General features: G+C 37.9%; 1 protein-coding gene across 6 annotated transcripts in view; it reads left to right on the top strand.

The window, feature by feature from the left end:
* Positions 1-23,133, top strand: part of COBLL1 (cordon-bleu WH2 repeat protein like 1) — a 151,289-nt gene that overhangs the window by 46,795 nt on the left and 81,361 nt on the right. For 5 of the 6 annotated variants that reach the window (XM_047772757.1, XM_047772755.1, XM_047772760.1 and 2 more), the window contains exon 3: positions 14,746-14,861. The exons of the other annotated variant lie outside the window; for it this stretch is intronic. In XM_047772757.1, coding sequence (XP_047628713.1) covers positions 14,746-14,861 — 116 coding nt within the window. The remainder of the gene's footprint in view (positions 1-14,745; positions 14,862-23,133) is intronic. 6 annotated transcript variants of the gene reach the window in all.

The raw sequence follows: 23,133 nt of genomic DNA, 5'->3' as shown, positions 1-23,133 counted from the left end.
TTTTCCCCTCCTTTGTGACATCTTTATTTTTTCTACTTGGTAGATGAACAATGTGAACACAAGTCAGAAAAATCAGCTACATTGAGACACTGAGCCCAATTGTAAAACAGAAGGGGCCATGGAGGGGGTGGGGGTAGCAGTTTTAGACCAGCTTTCCCCAGAGGGCTTATGGTCCAGGCCCAAAACCAAGGGTGTTCCACGCAGGACTTGCAGTACAGGCTCTGGGCAGGAGGGACAAGAAGAACGAGTCACAACAGGGAATGCAGACGGGCATGAGTTTCTTGGCTTCTGGCCTCATGCTCCTGCCGGATAAAGTTAATCAGCCCATTGGTGGAAGAATCATGAGAAGTCACTGGACTTCTGCCATCAAGCTCAGGCTTAATTTTCTTAGCATGCAGTCCTAGATGGAGCTGATTTAACTGGAAGGTGGTAATTGGGCAATTTATCCACTCCAGGTACAAGAAGGGTTTAGAAGGTATCTACAGTGGTAAATTTGATAAAGTGTGATGAATAAATGGAAATGATTAGTAGTAATGTCATGAAAAAAATTGTGACATTTAATTCACTTTAATTTGCTAACTCCTGAGGGAATGCATATTTTTATCAAAAATAAAAAGTACCACTTTCCCATTACAGTTTCTTCTCTCTGCCTCTCTCTTTCTATGTGTATATGTTTGTGCATTGTATATATAAACATGCATATGCATAATATTCCTCTTTTACTGAAGAATTTTCATGTGATATCCTTTTAGCCTTGCGAGTGCTCCAAAATAGTGTCACTTAAAAAAAAAATTAAGCATGTTATTATAAAGGAGAAACTTTAAAAGAAACAGCTAGGGTAGTTTCCCTTTCAAAATAAACATTTGATTACTTGATATGTGGAAGCAACTTTTCCCTAGAGATAGAGATGAGAGGAGTCCTAGAAGGAAGTGGGCTTAGTGAAGACTGGTAACTGTGATAAGTATTTCTCACAATTCACTTTTGTTTGTTTTGGCTCTTGCTGTTGGCATTGACTTAGGAGGCTTAAAAATTCATATTCTTGACTTTTTTGAACAATACCAGGTCTTAAATACTAATACTTGTTGGGTGGGGAAAGGATTTTGTGAGTTTAACAATGTCTTTTGCTTTTATGTATAAAGGGTATTGAATTAATGAGAAAACATTAGAGCAACCAAAAGCAGAGAGGGTGGAGTGCAAGGGGAGGTGTCTCTTTGAACCATCACACTTTGTATAGGGGATGAAATTTCCTTGTGATTCCTGGGAGCTTAAGTACCTGTGCCATATCTGTTCTAAGCCTGGTCAGTCCTATTCTTTCTCCTCCATCTCTGACTGCACTATTCAGGAGTGTGCACCTGACTGAACAGTGGAATTTGCCAAATGGTATGACATTGGTTGGGCCATCACTATGGCTAAATTAAAGGGTCACTGAAATGTCAGAGTTCTAAGTATGGCATCATAGGATTTTTAAGGACTTCAGCATTTTCCTTATCTGATTTTTGTCTTCCCTACCCACCCCCTCTCCCAAATCACCTGAAATGAACTTTTATTTGTATACTTCTGAAAATTCTCCCAGGACCTCCCCCAGGTTTAAGATACCTCTGAAACTCAAGAGGCATTCCTTCTACCCTTCATATGTAGCATTTAGACAAGTGCAGGTTTTTTATCTTACATCTATGGAATGATTTGGGTATGCATAATTTAAGTCTTACAATAATGTTAAGAATAGGTACTATCACCAGGATACAGATGAGAAGGCGGTGGCTCAACTTCAGTTTTGAGATTTGGATTTTTCCTTTCAAAGAAATTGGCACGTGAAAAAGGCAAACAATTCTTTTGCTTAACAAAGAGTTCTGCAGTTACTTCCTTAAAATTCATTCTGAACTGGTGCTTGTAAATAGAAAAACCATATGATTTGGGGCAGGGGGAACCCTAACCATGATTGAGTAAATAACTTATGTAAAAGCTGTTTTAACAACTTGAAATTAAAAGTCTCATTAGCTAAAATATATCACATTTGTAAAAGTTTTGGTTTTGATGATGCTGTAATGTTAAGAAGTATAAATCACTTCTTTCTTTTGTTTTTTAAAGAAAAGTCCAGAATCTTTCTCTAAAAAGGTTTATAAACCACTGACCTGGAGCAGAGTTTTGTTCCACCTGCAAAAACGTTCCATTTATTTCTGTAATTTAAATAGTGTACAAGTCACCCCAGAAAGGAATAAACCGGGTGTTCCGAGACCTGAATCACATTCTACTTGGGGTGGGTTTCGCTCATAAGGATAAATTTAAGAGTTTCTGCCCCTCGGTGGGGGGGGGGGGTCTAGGAGCTTATTACCCCTAGACTGCTTTTGGAAATAAGAAGCAGAACGTAGACTTGGTGATTATTTTTCACCCTGGGCTGAGTAGTGATCCCTGATAGGAAAGGAGTTTTGTGGTAAGAGTGTTTATGGGTGGGAACTGCAGGGTGTGTCTTCCCATGGAATGTCCACTCCAAGGAAAGACCTGGCAGAGAGTAGGCCATGGAAGGGATTAACCCTGGGGTGGAGCAGCAGCAGGTCATTTAATCTTCCCAAATACTGATTTCAGGGCAGGAGTTGGCGGAGGGCAGGATCTCCACAGAAAAAGAGTATGTGCTTAAAGTGTTCTCTCCATACACAAAGCACTAGTAAAACATGGACATTTCAAAAATTTAAATATTCCTGAAGGTTCTTTTTTTTAGGGCCGCATCTGTGGCATATGGAAGTTCCCAGGCTAGGGGTCAAATCAGAGCTGTAGCTGCCAGCCTACACCACAGTCACAGCAATGCAGGATCCAAGCTGCATCTGCGACCTACACCATAGCCCACGGCCACACCGGATCCTTAACCCACTGAGCGAGACCAGGGTTCGAAACTGCAACCTCATGGTTACTAGTCATATTTATTTCTGCTGTGCCACAGTGGGAACTCCATTTCGAAATTTTTATTGAGCCAAAAGAACCTTTAATTGACTTGAAAAGAAAATTCTTTTTCTTCCCATGACATCTAATATTTAAGGGACTTTACATATGTAATTTTAATACGTAGTGTCGAGTAGTGTTTCTGTGTGGTTAGTGCTACTCTACTTGAACACAGAGGAAATCGAGGCTCACAGAAATTAAATAATTTGCCCAGGATCACATTGTGAGTAATGGAGTCTGAATTTGGCCCTAGGTCTTTTGAAGTTGTGTGTTTCTTAGTCCTGTTTTTAAAAGCTGACCATTTTCAATTATGAGATAACTGAGACCCTAACTCTTCTTTCAGGAACCAGTGCAAATTGGCTTGGAAAGTGAATCTGCTCCTGAGTTAAAATAGCCTCTCTCGTGTGTTTATTCAGGAGAATTTGGGATTTAGAAAAAATTGAGCACTTTTCTTTTTAAATATCTTAATACTAATGTGTATTATCAATTTTCAGGTTTAGAACATGAAAGAAAAACTAGCTGTTCTAAATAGGAAAGAAAAGGGAATATACTTGTAAAAGTGTTGGCAGTTTGGAGACTCAGGACCTAGGCTAGGCCTTCAGGTGTTGGAACACTGTTTATCTGGCCTGGTTGTGGGGGTGGGGTGGGACACTGCTGCCTCTGCCACAGTCTGGAAGGTGGAGAAGCTGCCCTTGGAGCATAGCTGTGGTCCAGGAAGCACAGTAACCTTACTGCAAATGGTTGCTCAAAATCCTCTCTCTGTATATTGGATTCATGTTAGCCAAACAAAAACAAAAACAAAAAAGCTTCCTATGCTTTGCTTTTTAACACCCATGAAATTAGTTACTGGATCATGGGTGTTGTGGCAGCAAATCCCAATGTCTCAGAACCTTGCCAAGCCCACTTTCTCCTTCCTAACCTCATGTCTGAGTATCTCACTAGTGGCCCCTTGTTGCAAGGGATCCTGGAAAAGAAATGCATCAGGTTCTGTCATACAGGAAGAGAGTTGGTGTGGAGGCTGAGTGCCATTATGTCTATCATACCATTAGTACCATTAAAAAAGGATCACCGGGGTGAATGAGACCTTGCTTTGTGTTCCATGACCACATTTCCTGACCTTCCTCGCTCTGACCCTCATTAAAATATTCCCTTGGGCCTTTCTGGTCCTGTGTCCTGTGGAAGATTTTTTTATGATCTTTCCAGTGTTTTGAGAGGGTACATATACAGGTGACAAGATTTTTTTTTTTTCCTAACAATAATTTCTGAGAAACTGCCATCATATATAATCAGTTTATGGATATAATTTGTTTGCTGTTAGGGTGTTTATTCATTGTTTTTCCTTCCAATTTTATTGAGATATAGTTGATGTATAGTACTGTATTAGTTTAAGGTGTACAGCATAATGATTTAACTTAGATACATCATGAAATGGTTATCACAGTAGATTTAGTGAGCATTCATCATTTCATATATATATATATATATATAAAATAAAAGGAAAAGAAAAAATATTTTTTCCTTTTGATGAGAACTCAGGATTCTCTTTATAACTTTCATATATAACATAGAGAGACATTAATTATATTAATCATGTTGTACATTACATCCCTAATACTTATTTATCTTGTAATTGGAAGTTTGTACCTTTTGACCACATTTACCCAATTCCCCCCTCCTCCCACCCCCACCTCCGATAACCACAAAGATCTTTATTTAACCCTGCCATTAAAGACTTTCAGTGAATAAATACTTTCAGAAGAAATATTTGAGGAGTTCCTGTTGTGGCTCAATAGGTTAGGAACCCGACATATCTCCATGAGGATGCAGGTTTGAACCCTGGCCTCACTCAGTGGACTAAGGATCCAGGCTTGCCCCAACCTGTGGTGTAGGTCACAGATGTAGCTCAGAGGTGGTGTTGCTGTGGCTGTGGCGTAGGCCTGCAGCTGCAGCTCCAGTTCAACCCCTAGCCCAGGAACTTCCATATGCTGCAGGTGTGACCATAAAGAGAAAAAAAAAAAATTTGATTAATAAGTGCAGTTATACTTTTTTTTTTTAATTTGAGAGGTTGAATATTACAACAAGGGGAACAAGGGATGCTAGAGCTAAACTCTAGTTCTTAATCCCAAAGTACCAGAAAAAAAGTAGTTAGCGATATATCTCTAGAAGAGCGTCCTAAATCTGTTTTATCTCTAGGGGAGAATTCTTCAGAGTAATTTTTCAGAGGTAAACTTCAGAGAATAAAGTGTGTGTACAGTATAAACTTGCTTATTTTTATACCTTTTTTCTCTGAATGGAAAGTAATTTAGATGTGAGTTTTCCTAGAGATTTCTGTTGGGAGTTATCTTTTGGAAAGTGCATTATAAGGCAATAGTTTAAGTTATGCAAAAGTGTGGAAAGGAAGTTATTTCTAAGCTCAAATTGTGTCTTTTGGCATTGTTTTTAGATTAAATGCCTAAAACTGTCAAAAGCTGAATTGGCTTCTAGAGAGAAGTAGAATGTCCTCCAAGACTTTCTCTCAGTGACGGATGCTGTGTTATATAAGCCATGTTTTCTTTTCTGGAGTTCCTTGTGTAGTCTTTCCATTTTTTTTTTTTCCCTCTCTCTTCCTAAGAGAAAAAATTGACTATGGAGTCTTTTGTTCATGTTTAATTATAGAGAATTTGTATTCATATTTTTATCTTGAAATTTATATTTTTTCACCTTCATCTGTTTCCTTTCAATGCATTTGAGTATAAGAAAAAACTGGTAAGCTAAAAAAACAGCTGGCTGTTTTGGAAGTATTCACAGTTATGTAATTGTCCCAGTATGTATAAAATATCCATCAACTCAAGGGCAGGAAAGTAAGTAGTAATCTTAGCAGAGAATTATCAAGTTGCACTCAGTTATTACTTAGTTTCAAAAATGTCTTGTAAAAGGAGTAATTGCAGAGAGAATATCTGCAATTACAATCTAGATTTTGATGTGAGGAATAGGCTTGCTGATTACAGGTTTTCAGGTAGATATTTAAGTAATAATTAAATTAATCTTCTCACCTATTCTGAAATCTGAATAGAAGTAATATGATGCTAAAAATATATAGACTTTTGGAGTTCCCCTCGTGGCTCAGTGGTTAATGAATCCGACTAGGAGCCATGAGGTTGCGGGTTTGATCCCTGGCCTCACTCAGTGAGTTAAGGATCCAGTGTTGCCGTGAGCTGTGGTGTGGGTCAAAGACACACCTTGGGTCCCGTTGCTGTGGCTGTAGTGTAGGCCAGCAGCTACAGCTCTGATTCAACCCCTAGCCTGGTAACCTCCATATGCCGCAGGTGCGGCCCTAGAAAAGACCAAAAAAAAAAAAAAAAAGAAAATACACATGCACACGCACTTTTGAGAATTAATGGATCAGCTAAGTATTCAGCTGTACCCTCTGAACCTGTCTGCTTGGTAACACATACAACTTTATACCTCTTCTACTTGCCACATTATTCGTGTTCTTGAAGAGTATTGCATTTCCTTTGGAAGACAGTCATTCTCCTGAACCCAGAGGTCATATTCATACTAGCCTTTCCCTGTGCCCTATTTTTGATTCATATTATTCTATATTCTTGTCAGAGGGAATATAAAAAATCAAAAAACCTCACTACCTTGGAGATGGACACCAGTTTCCACCACCTTGCAGATTGATGCCATTTGGCCAAACACTTGACTACATTTATAGCTCCCCATTTCCCACCAGTTTTTCTCAGTTCCCTCTAAGCTGTCATCATGATCTCTATTAAGATGGTGTATTTGACTCATCCAGTACCCTATTTTAATGTTTTGTGTCTTTTTTTAAATTTTAAAAACAAAAACACCCCCTCTCTCATAGTCCTGCCAACCATCTCTCTTGTTACTAACTGGAATGAGCATACCTCTGAAAGGATAAATACAGAAATTTCACTCACTCTGTAGATTCTTATCCTCTTCTCTTTCCTACTCATCTCTTCTGCTCTTTACATCTCTTGAACATTTTAATACTTTTTTAGTTATCTGAGTTCTTAGGCATTTCTTTCTTTGTTCTACCTAAACCCCAGGGTCAGTCATTTTAACTCCCTTCAATAGCTACCTCCAGTTTTCTCTTCTTCCTAGACAAACGTTTGCTCAACATGCCACCAACCATAACACTGAGTCAGCCCAAATTATAGCACCTCCTATCTCAGTCTTCCAACCAGCGGGTGCTACTGGAGGGAGAAAGTGGGCTTGGGTAACCTGATGGCATATTCTCTGCATCTATCTCATGTAATATTCCTAATCCCCATGGAAGTTACTGTTATCTTTTTTTAGATGTAAAGAAAAATAAGATGCAAAGTTGATTGGAACCCCAGCTTTCCAGTGCATGGTAGCACAGTGGATGCAGCAGTTCAAATGTCACATCTGCACATCAGTTTTTTTGGGGGAAGAAAATCTCTCTTCCCCTGATTGTCAAAAAGACTCCTGGGCTTCACTCTAGACCAGCTCTAAGCCATGGTCTCCACAGCAGTTCCTATGGCCAGAGTCACACCAGCCTCAAATTGGTTTGGGCCTGAGTTATTGCCAATCCATAGTAATAAGGTTGTGAGATTTTGCTACTTGTTTTAGGCCATTAAGGCCCACTTACATGGCTAGCTGGCAGGAATCAATCCCATCTAGTCACCAGAACTGCTTAAACTGTACAAGTATAAAGTGGTTACTAACAAAGCCACTAACAAGAGTCTGTTACAGTGGCTGATATTTTATTCCATGTGAAGAAAGGGCTTCTTACATTTTCAAATTCTAATAGTTTATTTCTTACATTTTCATATTCTAATAGTTATTTCTGGAATAACTACATCATAAGAGAGGATAGTCTGAAATCAATAGTAGAACAATTTTGCAGCGTTTACTTTCCTCAGAAGCCCCTATAGGAGTATAAAGTATTATTATAGTAATTCCAAGTTGAGATTTTATGAGCCATAAGCCAGGAGATCAAGGATGCAAAGTAATGGAGATTGTAGGTGGAAGTATAGTTCATGTGATTCACCAAGAAGTCTATGGTGGGAGTTCCCGTTGTGGCTCAGTTGTTAACGAATCCGACTAATGTTATATTCCTTAAGTAATTTAAAAATTGTTCCTGGAGTTCCTGTTGTGGTGCAATGGTTAACAAATCCGACTAGGAACCATGAGGTTTCAGGTTCGATCCTTGGCCTTGCTCAGTGGGTTAAGGATCCGGCGTTGCCGTGAGCTGTGGTATAGGTTGCAGACGCGGCTCAGATCCCGAGTTGCTGTGGCGTAGGCCGGTGGCTACAGCTCCAGTTAGACCCCTAGCCTGGGAACCTCCATATGCCACGGGAGTGGCCCAAGAAATGGCAAAAAAAAAAAAAAAGAAAAGAAATCTATGGTGGATGGCAAGTAAATGAAGTTATAGCATTTATTTGAGGGATTAAGTTCACAGAGTGGGGGACTCAGCAGTAGAAGAGTTATAAGAAATTATAATCATCGGATAAGGTATTAAAGTATATCTGATGGGTCAATCTTTAAGACAGTGATGAGGTCCTGTGGTGATGGAGTACGGGTGTAAGGAGGCTGGTGTACTAGAGTAGGATGTTGAATGAACCATCACTATGGGCACTGACATTTACAGAGAGCTGACAGCAAGAGGAAGGGCAAGTTTACTATGAGCCAGATGTCAAATTTCTCAGGAAACATGGAGAAATGGATAAAGTGGCAATACACCTAGTTGGGAGAACCTTGGAAGAAGAGGCATGATTGTTAATGAACTAGAGGAATACGTTAGTGTTATGTTAGTGTGGAAGCTGCAGAAGGGATTCAGGAAAATGCTGACTCTGGTTCCTTTTCCTCATCTACAGAGTCAGAGAGAGAATCAAGTTTGCGATGGCATAGTTGGGGGAAAGGGAATATGTGTTAAGGCAAAGAATTCTCTCTAGAAATTGATATATGGAAGATATTAAGAACTGTGTACTGTGCTCCTTGGGAATTAATTAGATAGCAGTTCCCAAAGTGCAATAGAATGGTGTCTGGCTAGGGATTGATAAGAACCTGGGAGAGTGACATTCAAGCCACTCCAGGTAGTGGTTATGGATTATGGGCCTGAGAGAGATGAACCTGTTAAATAAAGACCCTTCGTTAGGTCTCTCTGGTGTGATTCAAGACTAGTTATTATTTTTATGAGTGTTATCACTAGCTGTTGCTTGTACTCTTCCTCCTAGACCACCCCATAAACAAAGCTGATTGCTGTTCTCCAAGCCCTGTTTATGCCTGCCTCTGCTCATGCCTAGGACATCCATTCAGTTTTCAAAAAGTCTCCCTCAGTCAACCTCAACGTCTCACATTCATATCTAGTAAAAACCTTGTCAGTCCTCACCTCCTCCAGGATGTTTTTCTTCATACTTCTACCCAGATATATACACTGTTTTATTTGGCATGACTTTTAAGATGCTTTGAGGCCATGTTATTTTGTGTGCATTTATGGCAGGAATGCATATTTTAATATACTTCCTGTACTCTCTAACGCAGTGCCTCATCCTTTGCATGTGTAAAAATAACTTTGTGAATATGACAGTTAAAAGGGACACCAAATGTAGCATAGAGAGAGCCCTCCAGATTCGAGGAACCATAATCCATGTGTTCAAATATTCTTGATTCCTTTCTCCATGCAGCAAGGTCAACATTGTTAACTAGAATTATTGCTATACTTAGGGAAACGGTAAACTGAACTCAAGATATTACATTCCTCTGAAAAGTTATATTTATTATCTTTTTTAATGTTATTGCTTCACTTCAGCCCCTTTATCACCCTTAGCTTTCTCTCTTATCCTGGCTGGTGTGAAAATTCCCCCTTTTGGGAAGAGGGGGTTAGGATGTTCTCTAGCTATTTTTAATGGAGAAAGGCCTCAGCTGTTGCCCGTATATCAATTTCCTGTTTTCTGAAAGAAAGGAGAATAAGCTTCAGATGTTATTTTTCCTTTCTTAGGCTCAACCACCACTGAAAACCCCCCATCAAGTAGGGAGCATAGTTAAATGATGACTGGACTATCTGTACAAGGTTTATTTTTGCTACCATAGTAACTACTAGCAAGTACATTGTCTCTCACTGTTGGAGCTCCTAGCTCACATAATAATGTTTGGTATAACTTCCCCTGCTAGAAGTGTCTCTCTTCCTGTTTCATCTGAAAGACCTTTGCCCATTGTTTTTGTTTTTATTTTCTGTTTTTTGTTTCTTTCTAAAAAAAATCCTAACAAAAACCCAAACAAAAAACCCAGCTCTCTACTTCTTTGACTACTTCATTCATGAGCTTCTCTAGAAGTTTTCTCATGAATGTCCAAATACCCTTATTTTTCTGATACCAATAGAATTGAAAAATGAAAATGACAAATTTCCTGCCCTAAAGGTATCCACAGTGTAGGAAGGGAAGTAGATAAATGTGTAATAAGTATCATGTAGAGCTTTTGCACTCTGATCACCAGTGAATGGCCTCCTCAAAGTGCTTAGTAAACACAGGACAGGGGGCTACAATCTTCCAATGGGAGGGAGGGGGTGAGATTAGGGATGTCTTTTTAGAGGAGTTAACATTAGAACTGGTCTTTTAGAGATCCAGCGCTCTGGACAATGGTTATGCACACATCACCAAGGAATTTATGGAAGCAGCTGTGCAAAGTAATTATGTATGTGGATTGAGCACCTCCTGTATGCTTTAGCAGTGTATAAGGAACTTGGGGGAATTATTTTTAAAGGACAGAACTAAAATTTAGTTAGAGATACAAAATGCAGACATGAAAATAGAACAAACAGTAAGACAATCTAGGATTATAAACATTGCAAGTGCCTATGGTGTGGCTTCTACACGCTGAGGCTGTGGTGATAGCACTGTCTTCTTTAAGGGTCTGAAAGTCTATTTGAGAATGTAAAACATGTAGAAATGAAAGCTTAGCATTTTAGTCAGTCCTTAAAATTAAGTGCTGTGAGGGAGTTCCCACTGTGGCTCAGTGGAAGCGAATCCAACTAGTGTCCATGAGGACGTGGGTTTGATCCCTGGCCTTGCTCAGTGGGTTAAGGATCTGGCATTGCTGTGAGCTGTGGTGTGGGTCATAGACTCGGCTGGGATCCCACGTTGCTGTGGCTGTGGCATAGGCTGGCAGCTGCAGCTCCAATTCCACCCCTAGCCTGGGAACTTCCATATGTCACAGATGTGGCCTTAAAAAGCAAAAAAAAAAAATTAAGTGCTGTGAATACTATGGAATGAAAGGAATCATGAATTGAGGAGAGAAAAGAACCCTGAGAAGATTACAGTGGTCCACTTGGACCTGCTACTTCTCCTGCCTGAACCCTGGTCTTGCTGTCTCCTCTTCATGGCCTAGCTTGGCACCTGTGGAAAGAATGTGACAATATCCATTCCTATCAGTAGTGTTTGATGGCTTGAACTTCCTTTTTATTTCTTGCTTACAAGATTAAAGTGTCTGATGCTATTATCTCTGAATCTTGGATGTGTTTAGAATGTTTGGGAAGGAGGACGAGATTTTAGTGTTTGGATCTGGCCAGCCCCACACAGGACATGTGTTTCTGACACTAATTGACTAGATGGCCTTTGTCAGGGCCACAGCCCACCTCCAGAGAGGTGTACATCCTGCTTTTCTGAAAGACCTGTGAAATTTTGGCATTTGTCGTTGGATTATTGCCGTGGATGTCCAAAAATACATAGTCATCATAATCACATACTAAAAGCTTAACCTTTGTATAACATAAGAAAAAATATTGGAAAGTAAACAATCTACTGAACTATTGATAACATTTTATTTTTTTATGTTTATTTTTTTTGCTTTTTAGGGCCACACCCACAGCATATGGAAGTTCCCAGGCTAGGGGTCAAATTGGAGCTACAGCTGCTGGATTACACCACAGCCACAGCAACACAAGATCTGAGATGTGTCTTCGACCTACACTGCAGCTCACAGCAATGCCAGATCCTTAACCCACTGAGCGAGGCCAGAGATCAAACCCACATCCTCATGGATCCTAGTCAGGTTCTTTACCGCTGAGCCATGATTGGAACTCCCTGATAACATTTTAAACTTAACCATTTTATTTTAAATATAACTTCCTTTGGGATGTTGGGATTTTTTAGGAGATAAAACCTGCACTCGCAGTGGATTTTCTTACTATTTCAAACATGCTAGTATGATCAACTTTTGTTAAACATTATTTAATAAGTGATATATTAATAGACATATAACTTATATCCTAATTGCTGTTATGAATTATAAATCTTGTATCAGAAATCTACTTGTTATATTAACAGTCAAAATATCTGGCTGCTTTTTTAAAAATTGTAATGAAATACACATAACATAAATCATATTTTAACCATTTTATCTTATTTTACATTATTTTTTTAGGACTGTACCCACCACATATGGAGATTCCCAGGCTAGGGGTCAAATCAGAGCTGTAGCTGCCAGCCTATACCGCAGCCACAGAAACTTGGGATCCGAGCCGCATCTGTGACCTACACCACAGCTCACGACAACACCAGATCCTTAACCCACTGAGCAAGGCCAGGAATCAAACCTGAGTCCTCATGGATGCCAGTCAGATTATTTCCACTGAGCCACAATGGGAATTCCTGTTTTAACCATTTTAATGTACAAGTATTGTAGCATTTAATACATGTACAGTATTGTGCAACCACAACTATCCAGCTCCAGAACATTTAATCATCCCCACAGGAAACTCATACCCATAAAGCAGTCATTCCACATCCTCCCTCCCCCAGCTCCTGGCAACCCACTAATCTGTTTTCTGTTTGGTTTTTGAGGTATACACTTTGATGTCATACCTTGCAAAATAATGGAAAAACTCTGGTTTGATCTTTATTGCTCAGTTTATATAGTGGTACAGTAATACTTTTCTATTCAGTTTGTTAGACTGATTTTCTGATCAGTGAGTATTTTTTAAAAAATATATTAACCAACAGAAAGTTTATTTAGGGATGGGAAGCTCTGCCTTAGAAATTTTCTATAATATTAAAACAGTAATTGTATTAATGGAACCAAAAACTCACAAAATTGGAAATACGTAGGCCAGGCATTTTCTTAAACTTTTATAATACTGAGCATGAATGGCTATAACTATGCTTCCCATTAAGATTATTCACACTCTGTAATCTGTGGAAATCTAAAATTGTAAAACATAAAAGTAAAAGGCAATGCAGAGTAACAGAAGAATTAAAAGTATCATCTAAATGAAAAATGTTCTAAAGTACAAGGATAAGTCCCCCGCCCCCTTTTTTTCTTTTACTGGATAGTCTTCTGAATACCTTGCTATGCTCTTGAGATTTATTGAAAAGAGGTCTATTGTATTGGTTTTCTCTCTGTGTGTAGTTCCTTTATGCTTTCTTTTTTTTTTTTTTTAAAGTTTTGACCATAGAGTGCTTGTAGATAAGCTATCTCGCAGAGAAGCCCTTTGAAACAAAATCAGGTTGGAAGACTTAATTTGGAGCACATTTGGAATTAAATCTGACTTTAAGTTTAGTGGATAAAAGTATAGGTCTGGAGTCAGACTGCTTGGGTTCAAATCTGGCCCCTTGGTCGGTACTACTTCACTGACACTTACCCCTGAGCATCTTGCAAATAAGCTGAATGCCCTTTTGTGGGTGGTTGTAAGGAAGAATGAAAGTGGGCCAGAGGTGCACTCTGCAAAGAACCTGCTCTGCAGTCAGTGTACAGTGAATGTGAGCTGCTGCTCAGAGCCATGGTGAAGCCAAAGCATCCTTTTATCTGAAAATTAAAATGTCAGTCCAACACTTCTGCAGCTCATTAGGAACGATTTTATTTTCGACCACCTTACACAAAACTGTTCCTACCCCTCTCCTTAAATATCCACATACTTTGTTCCTTTGAACATGGGCCACTGTTGTGATGTTTTTGCATATGGATATGAGGCACCTAAAAGAAAAGACTTTTGACTTTTTGATTTTAAAAAAGTCTAATAACTTTTTTTTTGTCTTTTTTGCCATTTCTTGGGCTGCTCTGGCAGCGTATGGAGGTTCCCAGGCTGGGGGTCTAACCACTGTAGCGGCCAGCCTACGCCAGAGCCACAGCAACGCGGGATCTGAGCCGCATCTGCGACCTACGCTCAGCAAGACCAGGGATTGAACCCACAACCTCATGGTTCCTAGTTGGATTCATTAACCACTGAGCCACGACAAGAACTCCCAAAAAAGTCTAATAACTTAATGCAAGGAAGATAAATGGCTATTCTCTCTGCATTATTCATGGCGAACTACATAGAAGCTATTGGATCTTACTTTCATGTTTTTGATTTTAAAGTAGTGGAAATTACATTTACAATTAAAATGCAATATTATGAGATTCAGGATATTATAGAAGAAAACACATTACTCACTGCTGGTGAAATTCTGGAGAAGCATGTGTCTATTTAAAATTCTCCCAAGGGGAGTTCCCGTCATGGCGCAGTGGAAGTGAATCCAACTAGGAACCGTGAGATTGTGAGTTCTATCTCTGGCCTCTCTCAGTGGGTTAATGTTCCAGCGTTGCTGTAGCTGTGGTGTAGGCCAGCAGCTGTAGCTCCGATTAGACCCCTAGACTGAGAACCTCCATATGCCATGAGTGAGGCCCTAAAAAGCAAATAAATAAATAAATAAATAAAAATTAAAAAAAGAAAATTCTCCCAATATGAAAGAAAGACCCAGGTGAAAATATGCACAGCAGGCAGGGTATTCTTAAAGGGTGTCTGTTCTGGAGTTTGACCAAGTGGAAGAGCAAATTATTGACTGGGAATGATATTTACCTCTTGCCCAGAGACCTCACAAGGTGACAACGTGTCTTCAGGAAAACACAGCATCTGCACTGTCTTTGCTTACCCTGCCTTTGGATTTCCACTTAGCCCAGCAGAGACACTGGCAGCACCACCCAAGGTAAACAGTATTTGGCTTCTAAATAAGGCACAAAGTTGAAAATACACTAAAGTGGAGTGGTTGCTAAATCAATAGGAGTCCTGCTTCTCCTGTCCATGCTATATGCTGACGACACTGTTGTTTTTGTAAAACTCATAACCCAGTATCGTGGGAGACAAGGAAAATAATATTTAACTTTTCTACTAACGTTTAATTATTAATTATTTTCCAAGAGGAAGCCACACTAAGAAAGTTGGTCTAGAAAAAGTCCTCATGAAAAATCTCAAAAGTTTTCCATGTGGCTCTCTCAGAATCCTTTAAACACACACACACACACACACACACACACACACCATTTGTGTATCTTAAAATTGACTAATAGCTTGCAAATTAAAATATATTAACTGATTTGCCTTTTTTTAAGGGATTAATAGAACTAATTTCACTTTCTAAATTGTTTACTACAAAGGTCTCCTTATGTTCTCTTTGAGGCATTAGAACCCTCAATAAGTGTAGCTATTTCAATGCTGCAGGCATTGTGCTGAGGACTTTCTCTATATTACCATTAAATTTTCCCAGAAAAACCCTTGAGTAAGCATCACTGCCACCCCATTTCACAGGTAAGGCTCTAAGACAGAGTGAGGGTAATTAACTTGCCCTGGACCACATAGCCAATTATTGACTAAGCTGGGAATCTGCCCAGGTAATCAGCTGTATCTTGCTAGACTGCCCACATTTTGCAAAAGCGGCACTTTGCTTGGATTGTAGGACAGGGAAATGATGCTGTAATTATGTATCTAAATTGCAAAAGGAATAAAAGTAATCATATATAGTTTTACCTTTTAATATATGAAAAGTGCACAAGGAGAGCTTTGCTCTCAACAGGCCTTACCTAGGGCTCAGTGCAACATACAACTTTTCACAGGTGGAAGCCTGACCAGTATTCACCACTTGCAGATCTCCTACTCTGCTTTTAATTTTGCACATGAACTGGTATCACTCTATTCCCCTAAGGTCTTCTTTCCTCTTAAGGAAAGAATTGCTGGGACAATGGCTGTTTGAAGAGCCCTAGTCTGTGAGGTCTCTGCTGAGAAGCCAATGGCCTTTGTTAGCAGAGGTCCTCAAAGGCGACCCTTCTGCTCTGAAGTGTCAGCCTGTCTGGGCCCCATTGTCTATGGGATGCTGAAAGATATCCTGTAGTGAAAAGACCCACACAGTATCTCTTCTCAGAATTTAAATTCTGAGGAGAGCTGGGTTTGGAGAGGACAGCCAGACCAACAAAATACATAAGAAAAAAATAAACAGCGATAGGTGCTTCATAGAGAATTAAAATAGGGTGATGTGATAGCAACTGGTTTGCTTCTATAGACAAGATCTCTGAAAGTCTTTATGGATCTCAGTGATGAGGAAAGCCAAAGGGGCAAAGCATTCCAGATCTTGGGAACAGCAAAGGCAAAACTGCTAAGCCTGGGAGGGCTCGGGGATAACAAGCCAGGGTTGTGAGAGCACCAGAAAGCACTGAGAGAGCCTGAGAGGGCCAGTCTTATTGAGCTTCACTCACCAGGATGAGACTTTCAGATTCATTCTTAGAGCCATAGCAAGCCTTTGGAGGACTTAAAATTCATTCTCAGTTTTTTAAAATGATCACCGTGGAAGTTTTTGGAAGTTTTGGTTGCAGTGTGAGCACAGAGGCAGGGAGACTGTAATGGTAGTGTGGCTGGGAGGGGCTGATGGGTTCACCTGGAGTGGCTGCAGTGGAGATTAAGTATATGGCTTCAGCATCTATTATGAACTAACTGTAGGCAATGAGGGAAAGAGTTTAATTATTAGATTTTTGGCCTTAGCGAGGTTGTTTATTGAGAAAGACTAAGCAAGGAGAGACGAAGATTTCACTTAGGCATTGTCAGGTTTAGGATGCCTAATTAGATAGCAAACAGATGTAAAGAAAAGGGCAAATACCCTGTAGGGTGACCAAGCAATTGATTGTGTAACTGGGGACGCCTCTGAGAATGAAAGGAGGGTGGAGTAGGATTTGGGTTTTAAATACTAAAGCTGGGACAACAGAGGAAGATTGGGGCTATCTTGGCAAACTGGAATGCATGATATGTGGGAATTTGCTTCCAGGCAAAGATTTCAGGATTGACATCAGATGTTTAGAATATTGCTAAGAAGTCAAGTGAGATAAGAACAGAGAAGTCTCTTCTCCAATATCCACAATAACATGAGGGTCACTGCTGATAATAAAAACACAGGACAGCCTTATCTTAGTGGGATTTGGGGATGGCAGTCAGATGGGTGTGAACTTCTGACTGGATATGAGGTAAGGAAATAGAAATGGAAACTATAGATACCCTTTTAAAGATTAGGTTTTGTTGTGGGGAGGGACATGGGTGAAAAATACCTAGAGCTCTTAAGAGACCACTGAGTATCATCAAAATTGGAAAGGAAGTCCCAGTGGAAGTTCTTATTTATTTTAGGCTGTAGCTGCATCAGATTCAATATTGCACACATGGAATAAGAAATAATGCTTCTTCTTAGTGAAAAGAAAGGGGCATATAATTTGGGATCAAAGTTTTATATTGTTTTTATTTGAATAATCTGTATTTGGTTTTGAACATCCTAGAAAAATCTGAATTGTTGCCAAAGATGAGCTTTGATTTATAACAGGACCAACTGTGAAATCCACTCTTTTGATTCCACTTCATTCACATCAGGGTTCATATCATTCTGGACCAGTGGGGCGAAGCCATGTCACTCAAGCATCAGCTTCCATTGGCTGTATCGGGGTTTCCATGGTAGAAAATGGTGCTTGCCTTGAACAATTGGAGTATCTGCAGAGAATTGACCTTTTTCATTTTTCCTTCTTACAAAATTAAATGCCTAGTCTTTTCTTTAAATCTGATTTTCATATACCCAGCTTTCTTCATACTATCTACAAATAATTTTTCCTTTAATATTATATAGATGTGTTTCTTAACACTAGCATTTAGTGATAAACTAAATTATCTCGTGAGATGTTGCTTAACATTTGCATAAACTTATGTTGAGAATCTGAAAGCATTTATAACTTTATAAAGGAGACAAAAGCATTGAATTCTCTAGTTTTTAAATTGCTTAGAAAGAAGTTAATTTTTAAAACTACTATGTAAAATATATTCTCTTCAGAAAAAGGACCTGTGAAAATGTTAAATGGTCATTCCTGGAATGATTTTGTAAGACCAGTGAATTCCTTCTTTTACATATTTGCCAGAGGTTAGGAGTGCCTGGCACATACAGACATGAAAAACAGTAGAGTTAGTAATAGAACTGGATAGTTGGTTTAGCATTTTCCAAGTATAAATTGCCAAAGGAACTGTACTGCTTCATAGAGACTTCTGAAAGAATTGTAAGTATATATTATTCATAAAACTTTTTAAATAATTTCACATTTTCTAATTGTCTGCTTTTAAAAAGTCTAATATTTTCTTTTGAACTATTATTACTCTTAGAATTTTTTTAACATGTGTGAAAACTCATTTAGTCAGAATTTTATAGAAAAACTGAAGAATTTATGGTTTTTAGAATTGATATTTTGGAGAGTAAATTACATAATTTATTTTCCTTGACACATTAAATATATGCGCAATGATGTAATTTATGCTTGCTAGAGAAAAAATTTTAGTATAATACTTACTTCATTAAACTGTTTCTATGTAAAATTAGTTACTGCTATTCATTTCTGTTCTTATTTGGTAACTTTCAGCCTTTAAAATGGGGTGAAAGTTTCTTCAGATTATCATGAACTTTTTTTTAAATCTTTTTTTTATCACGAACATTTCAATAAGCAGTATGATAATTACACTTATCTAGTGTTTTCACAAGAACACTGTAAAGTAGACTTTGGATGTTTTCTTCATTCAACATCAGTAAAACAAGAAAGCTGAGATTCAGAGGTGTTACGTTACTTAACAGAGAAATTCAAACTAGAGTGAAGCATTTTGATGCTTAGATTTGTGCTCTTTCCCTTATTCCATCCTGGTGTGGGTCCTCTCTGTATTAAGCCATTTTTTAGGTAGTGAGTAAAAACAACATTTAGTCAAATTTACGAATTAACACACACACAAAACAAAACCAAAAAAAAAAAAAAGGTTAACATATTACTCTTAGAGCAGACCCCAAATTAACTGTCAGCATGTAAGTGAAGAAGTTGCTAGTGGAAATTCTGACTTGGCTGGCACTTGATTACATATCACTTTGCTTGCTTAACTAACCAAAGAATGCAAACTGATTCATCACTTTGCTTAGAATACTATGTTTCTTTTGTAAAAATGTGTGTCCCAGAACTTCATTCTGTTTTTAAAGACCAGACTAATCTTATCCCTTAAATAGCTGCTTGATATTATGTAATCTTAGGTGAAATATGAGAATGAGTCTTCTTGTGTATGCTAAAATTTGGGGGTGGAATATCTGTGGAGGTTTGGTGACTTAGAAAAAAGTAAAATGAAGAAAAAATGTGAGCTAGCATTGCCTTGCGGTGGAAAGTGTTTTTTTCCAGCTTTATTGAGATACAATTGACATAGAACATTTATAAGGTTAAGGTATGCAACATGTTGATTGGAGGTGCTTGTATATTGCAAAAAGATTACCACCATAGCTCTAACTAACACCTCCATGACATTGTATAACCACTACTTCATTTTTTATGGGGAGAACATTTAAGATCTCTCTTAGCACCTTTCAAGTATACAATAGAGTGTTATTAGCTACAATCACCATGCTGTACCTTAGCTCCCCAGAACTTATTCATGTTATAACTGGAAGTTTGTACTCTGGCCATCATCTCCCATTTTCTTCACTCCTTAGCCACTGGTAACACTGTTTAGTCTCTGTTTCTCTGAGTTTGACTGTTTTAGGTTCCACATGTAAGTGATCATACAGTGTTTGCCTTTCTTTGATCTGTTTCATTTAGCATGATGCCAATATGGTCCATTCATGTGGTCACAAATTGCAGAATTTCCCTCTTTTCTCCTAGCTGAATTATATTCCATTCTCTCTCTCTCTTTCTCTGTGTGTGTGTGTGTGTGTTTGTATACCAATCTTCTTTATCCATTCATCCATTGATGGGTTGGTAGACACCTGGGTTGTTTCCATATCTTAGCTATTGTGAATAGTATTAAAATGAACACATGAGTACAGATAATCTCTTTGATATCCTCTTTTTATTTCCTTAGGATATATACCCAGAAGTGGGATTGCTGGATCATATGGTAGTTCTGTTTTTAATCTTTTGAGGAACATCCATACTGTTTTCCATAGTAGCTGCACCAATTTACCTTTCCACCAATGGTGCATAAAAGTGTTCCTTATGATATAGATGTTCAGTATTTAAAGAAGTCTTCAAAGACCATAGAAAATAGAGAAGAAATAACGGTCGTTTGTTCCTAGGAAAGATTTTGTGTGTTTCAAATTATAATTCAACTTGTTATCATAAAATGTACCTTAAATCTAGAAAAGAATTTGTTTAATAGAATCAGAGTGGTTACATTTTTTAAACAAGGGCTATGTTTCTAGATAGCATTAGAAATATGCCTTGCATAATTCAAATTTAGCTTTTCTATAGAAATAAATGTTATATATTTTTTCCAAATTTCACTTGCAAAGAAATTTTATTGTACTTTAAGGTTCACATAGGTCAAAACAATAGAAAATGCAATGTCATCATATTTTAAAGATCAAAAGATATATCAAGTTATTACCTCCCTCTGGTTAATTGCTGCTAAGCACACGCTGAGGATTAAAAACTAAACAAATCCATTTATCCATGTAGGCCATGAGGTTAGATAGACGAGACTATAAATAGGCAGATTTAATGATGCCATTAATAAGGAAGAGGAGAATGTACTTCTGGGGTGTCTTGTTTACTTGCACTAAGCATATGTTCTTCAGAAAGCAAATTACTGAACCAGATGGAATAAGGAAAAAACTTAAGGTGAGTAATAGAATTATTTTACACAAACTCATTATACACTCAACAGAAAGAGTATAATTATATTCCATTTTTATATTTTGAATGATTATGTATTAATCTTCAGAATTAAATTTGGGTGAGTGTTTTCTGCAGAATCTTGGAGTTACCTAGTTATGACTTTTAAATGGAGTGTGTGGATGCCTTCGTATCACTCACTAACCCTGTCAAGGATAGTTATTTGTACGGACACAGATTGCGGTGGTTAGTCCATAAACTATGTATATGGAGATGGACAACTAGACCTACTGTTTCAACCTTCTCAGAGAATTGGTACTGACCCATCTCCTCCACCCCCATCCCCACCCCGACTTTTTTGCCTCCAGCCTATTGTCACGTTGTTAAACTCTCAAGACATAAGGTTCACTCTGATGATTCTGTTTGTTGGGGTAACTTATTTGTTAATGGTTTTCATTTTGTAAAAATGTACCTGCCCAAACTCATTCCCCGCCCAAGAGAAACTCTTTAGAAAACAACATATAACTGTTGTTAAACAAAAATTGAATGGAGTATTAAATTGCTGACTGGTTACATTTGATTGAGGGCTTTTGGGGGTTTTGTTTGAGAATTACTCTTGTAGAATCACATGAAGATGATCTTCCAGTTTTCATAGTGAATTGTAAAAAACGCTGTTGGTTAAAATTAGCTGTTATTTCTTAAAGTACAGATGTATTTTAAAATATCGCAGATACATTATAATTCATGAAAATATGCAGTAGTCCATCAAAAGGAAATAATTAGAATAAAGGATTACTTTGGCTTTTGAGATAAAATATAAATAACTTTCTTTATCTTTTCTAGTTTTTATTTTTTACTTTGTTTTCCTTAAGAAAAGTGGTATAAGGAGATTGAGAAAATAATGATGGGAATAGTGCTTATGAAATTTGGGGGACAAAAAGGAGAATGGAATGAACTTTCTGTGAGATCATTGCAATACATATATCTGATTAGTTTTTATTTTAGGGTCAAAAAGTGAATGTGTCATTATTATTTTAGTTTCTTTATCTTGGCATTTATAAAAACAGGACCACACCTATTATACCAGAATTCTTGTGCTATAAAAGAGTTGTTTTAATGGCTTTGATATTCTAAGAGCTATTTTTGAACAAAATCTTTGCTAAGACTTATGCTGTATTGACCATCAGTACTTGGCATGTTATATGTGCTTTGTTTCCAGTTCCACCTATTTCCTCAAGGAAAGTTTATATAAATGAGACTACTGTATATTTCTTTGTCATTTCCTTCTGTTGTTTCTTGGGAGGAAGAATTGTACAGTATTTCTACACTAGATTAGCTACTTTTCTGTGGAAATGAAATACATGGTAGTTGGGAGGGTCAGGAATAGTATTTTAGGTAGCTTAAACCAGACAGATGACACAAAATATACTTTTTAGAATGTAGGTGATTTCCTTTACTCGAAAGGACTGTAGATTTATAGAGCATAAAGCCATGGGTCTGATGAATTTGTCTTTAGCATATACATGTCTCATGGTTTTCTTCTGGTGAGTCAGTGCTTCTTTCAGATACTGTTCCAGAGAAAATAACAATAAATTATATTGATTAGATAAGTTCACACAGTGTTGCTTTTTTTCTTTCTGATCTGTCACTACAAATAGAATTTTAAGATCTCCATTTGTGATTTTGCCAGTGCTGGATGCACACAGTAGGAGATTAAGCAACAGAATGGTATTGGGAAAAGGAGATAGACTTAGAAATGAAATACCTTCGATTAAAACTTAGATCTGCAGTTTATGTGACTGAGGATAAGTCAGTTCTTCTCTTGGGAATTTGTTCTTTTTGATGTAAAATACAGATAATTGCAGCTCACAAGGTTGTTAAGAATGCATACATAGCTTGTAGCTTAATAGATAGCACCGTTGATATTAATAATGGGTACTCATTGATGAAACTGAAGACACCTAAAGAGAAAGGGAGAACAAGAAAACATTTGGGACTTTTATGTGTGGTTGAGTAAAATTGTACAATAATTATTAATTTTTTGAGTACAGGAACTGATGTATTTTTTTTCTCTGTCCAAAGTTAGTTTAGGTGCTGAACGAATGCTTGGGGCGGGGCGGAGGGGTGTGTAACCAGTGTTTCATTCCTTTTGGGTTCAGAGTTCTTTCTCAAGTATCACTACCTTTAACTCTGTATGATTACTCCATTAAGGGAGCTCATTTTAATTAGTCTATAATTTGACCTTTTCCACAAACAGAAATATAAAGCACATTCTTATTTGCCAAAGATTGGAGGAGAATATATATAAAATAATTTCTTTGGAAGTTGTCT

This window comes from Phacochoerus africanus, chromosome 3 (assembly GCF_016906955.1).
Source record: "Phacochoerus africanus isolate WHEZ1 chromosome 3, ROS_Pafr_v1, whole genome shotgun sequence".
In the NCBI taxonomy this organism is placed as follows: Eukaryota; Metazoa; Chordata; class Mammalia; order Artiodactyla; family Suidae; genus Phacochoerus; species Phacochoerus africanus.
The sequence above is the reverse complement of the archived record's forward strand: the minus strand, read 5'-3'. Positions and strand labels throughout refer to the sequence as shown.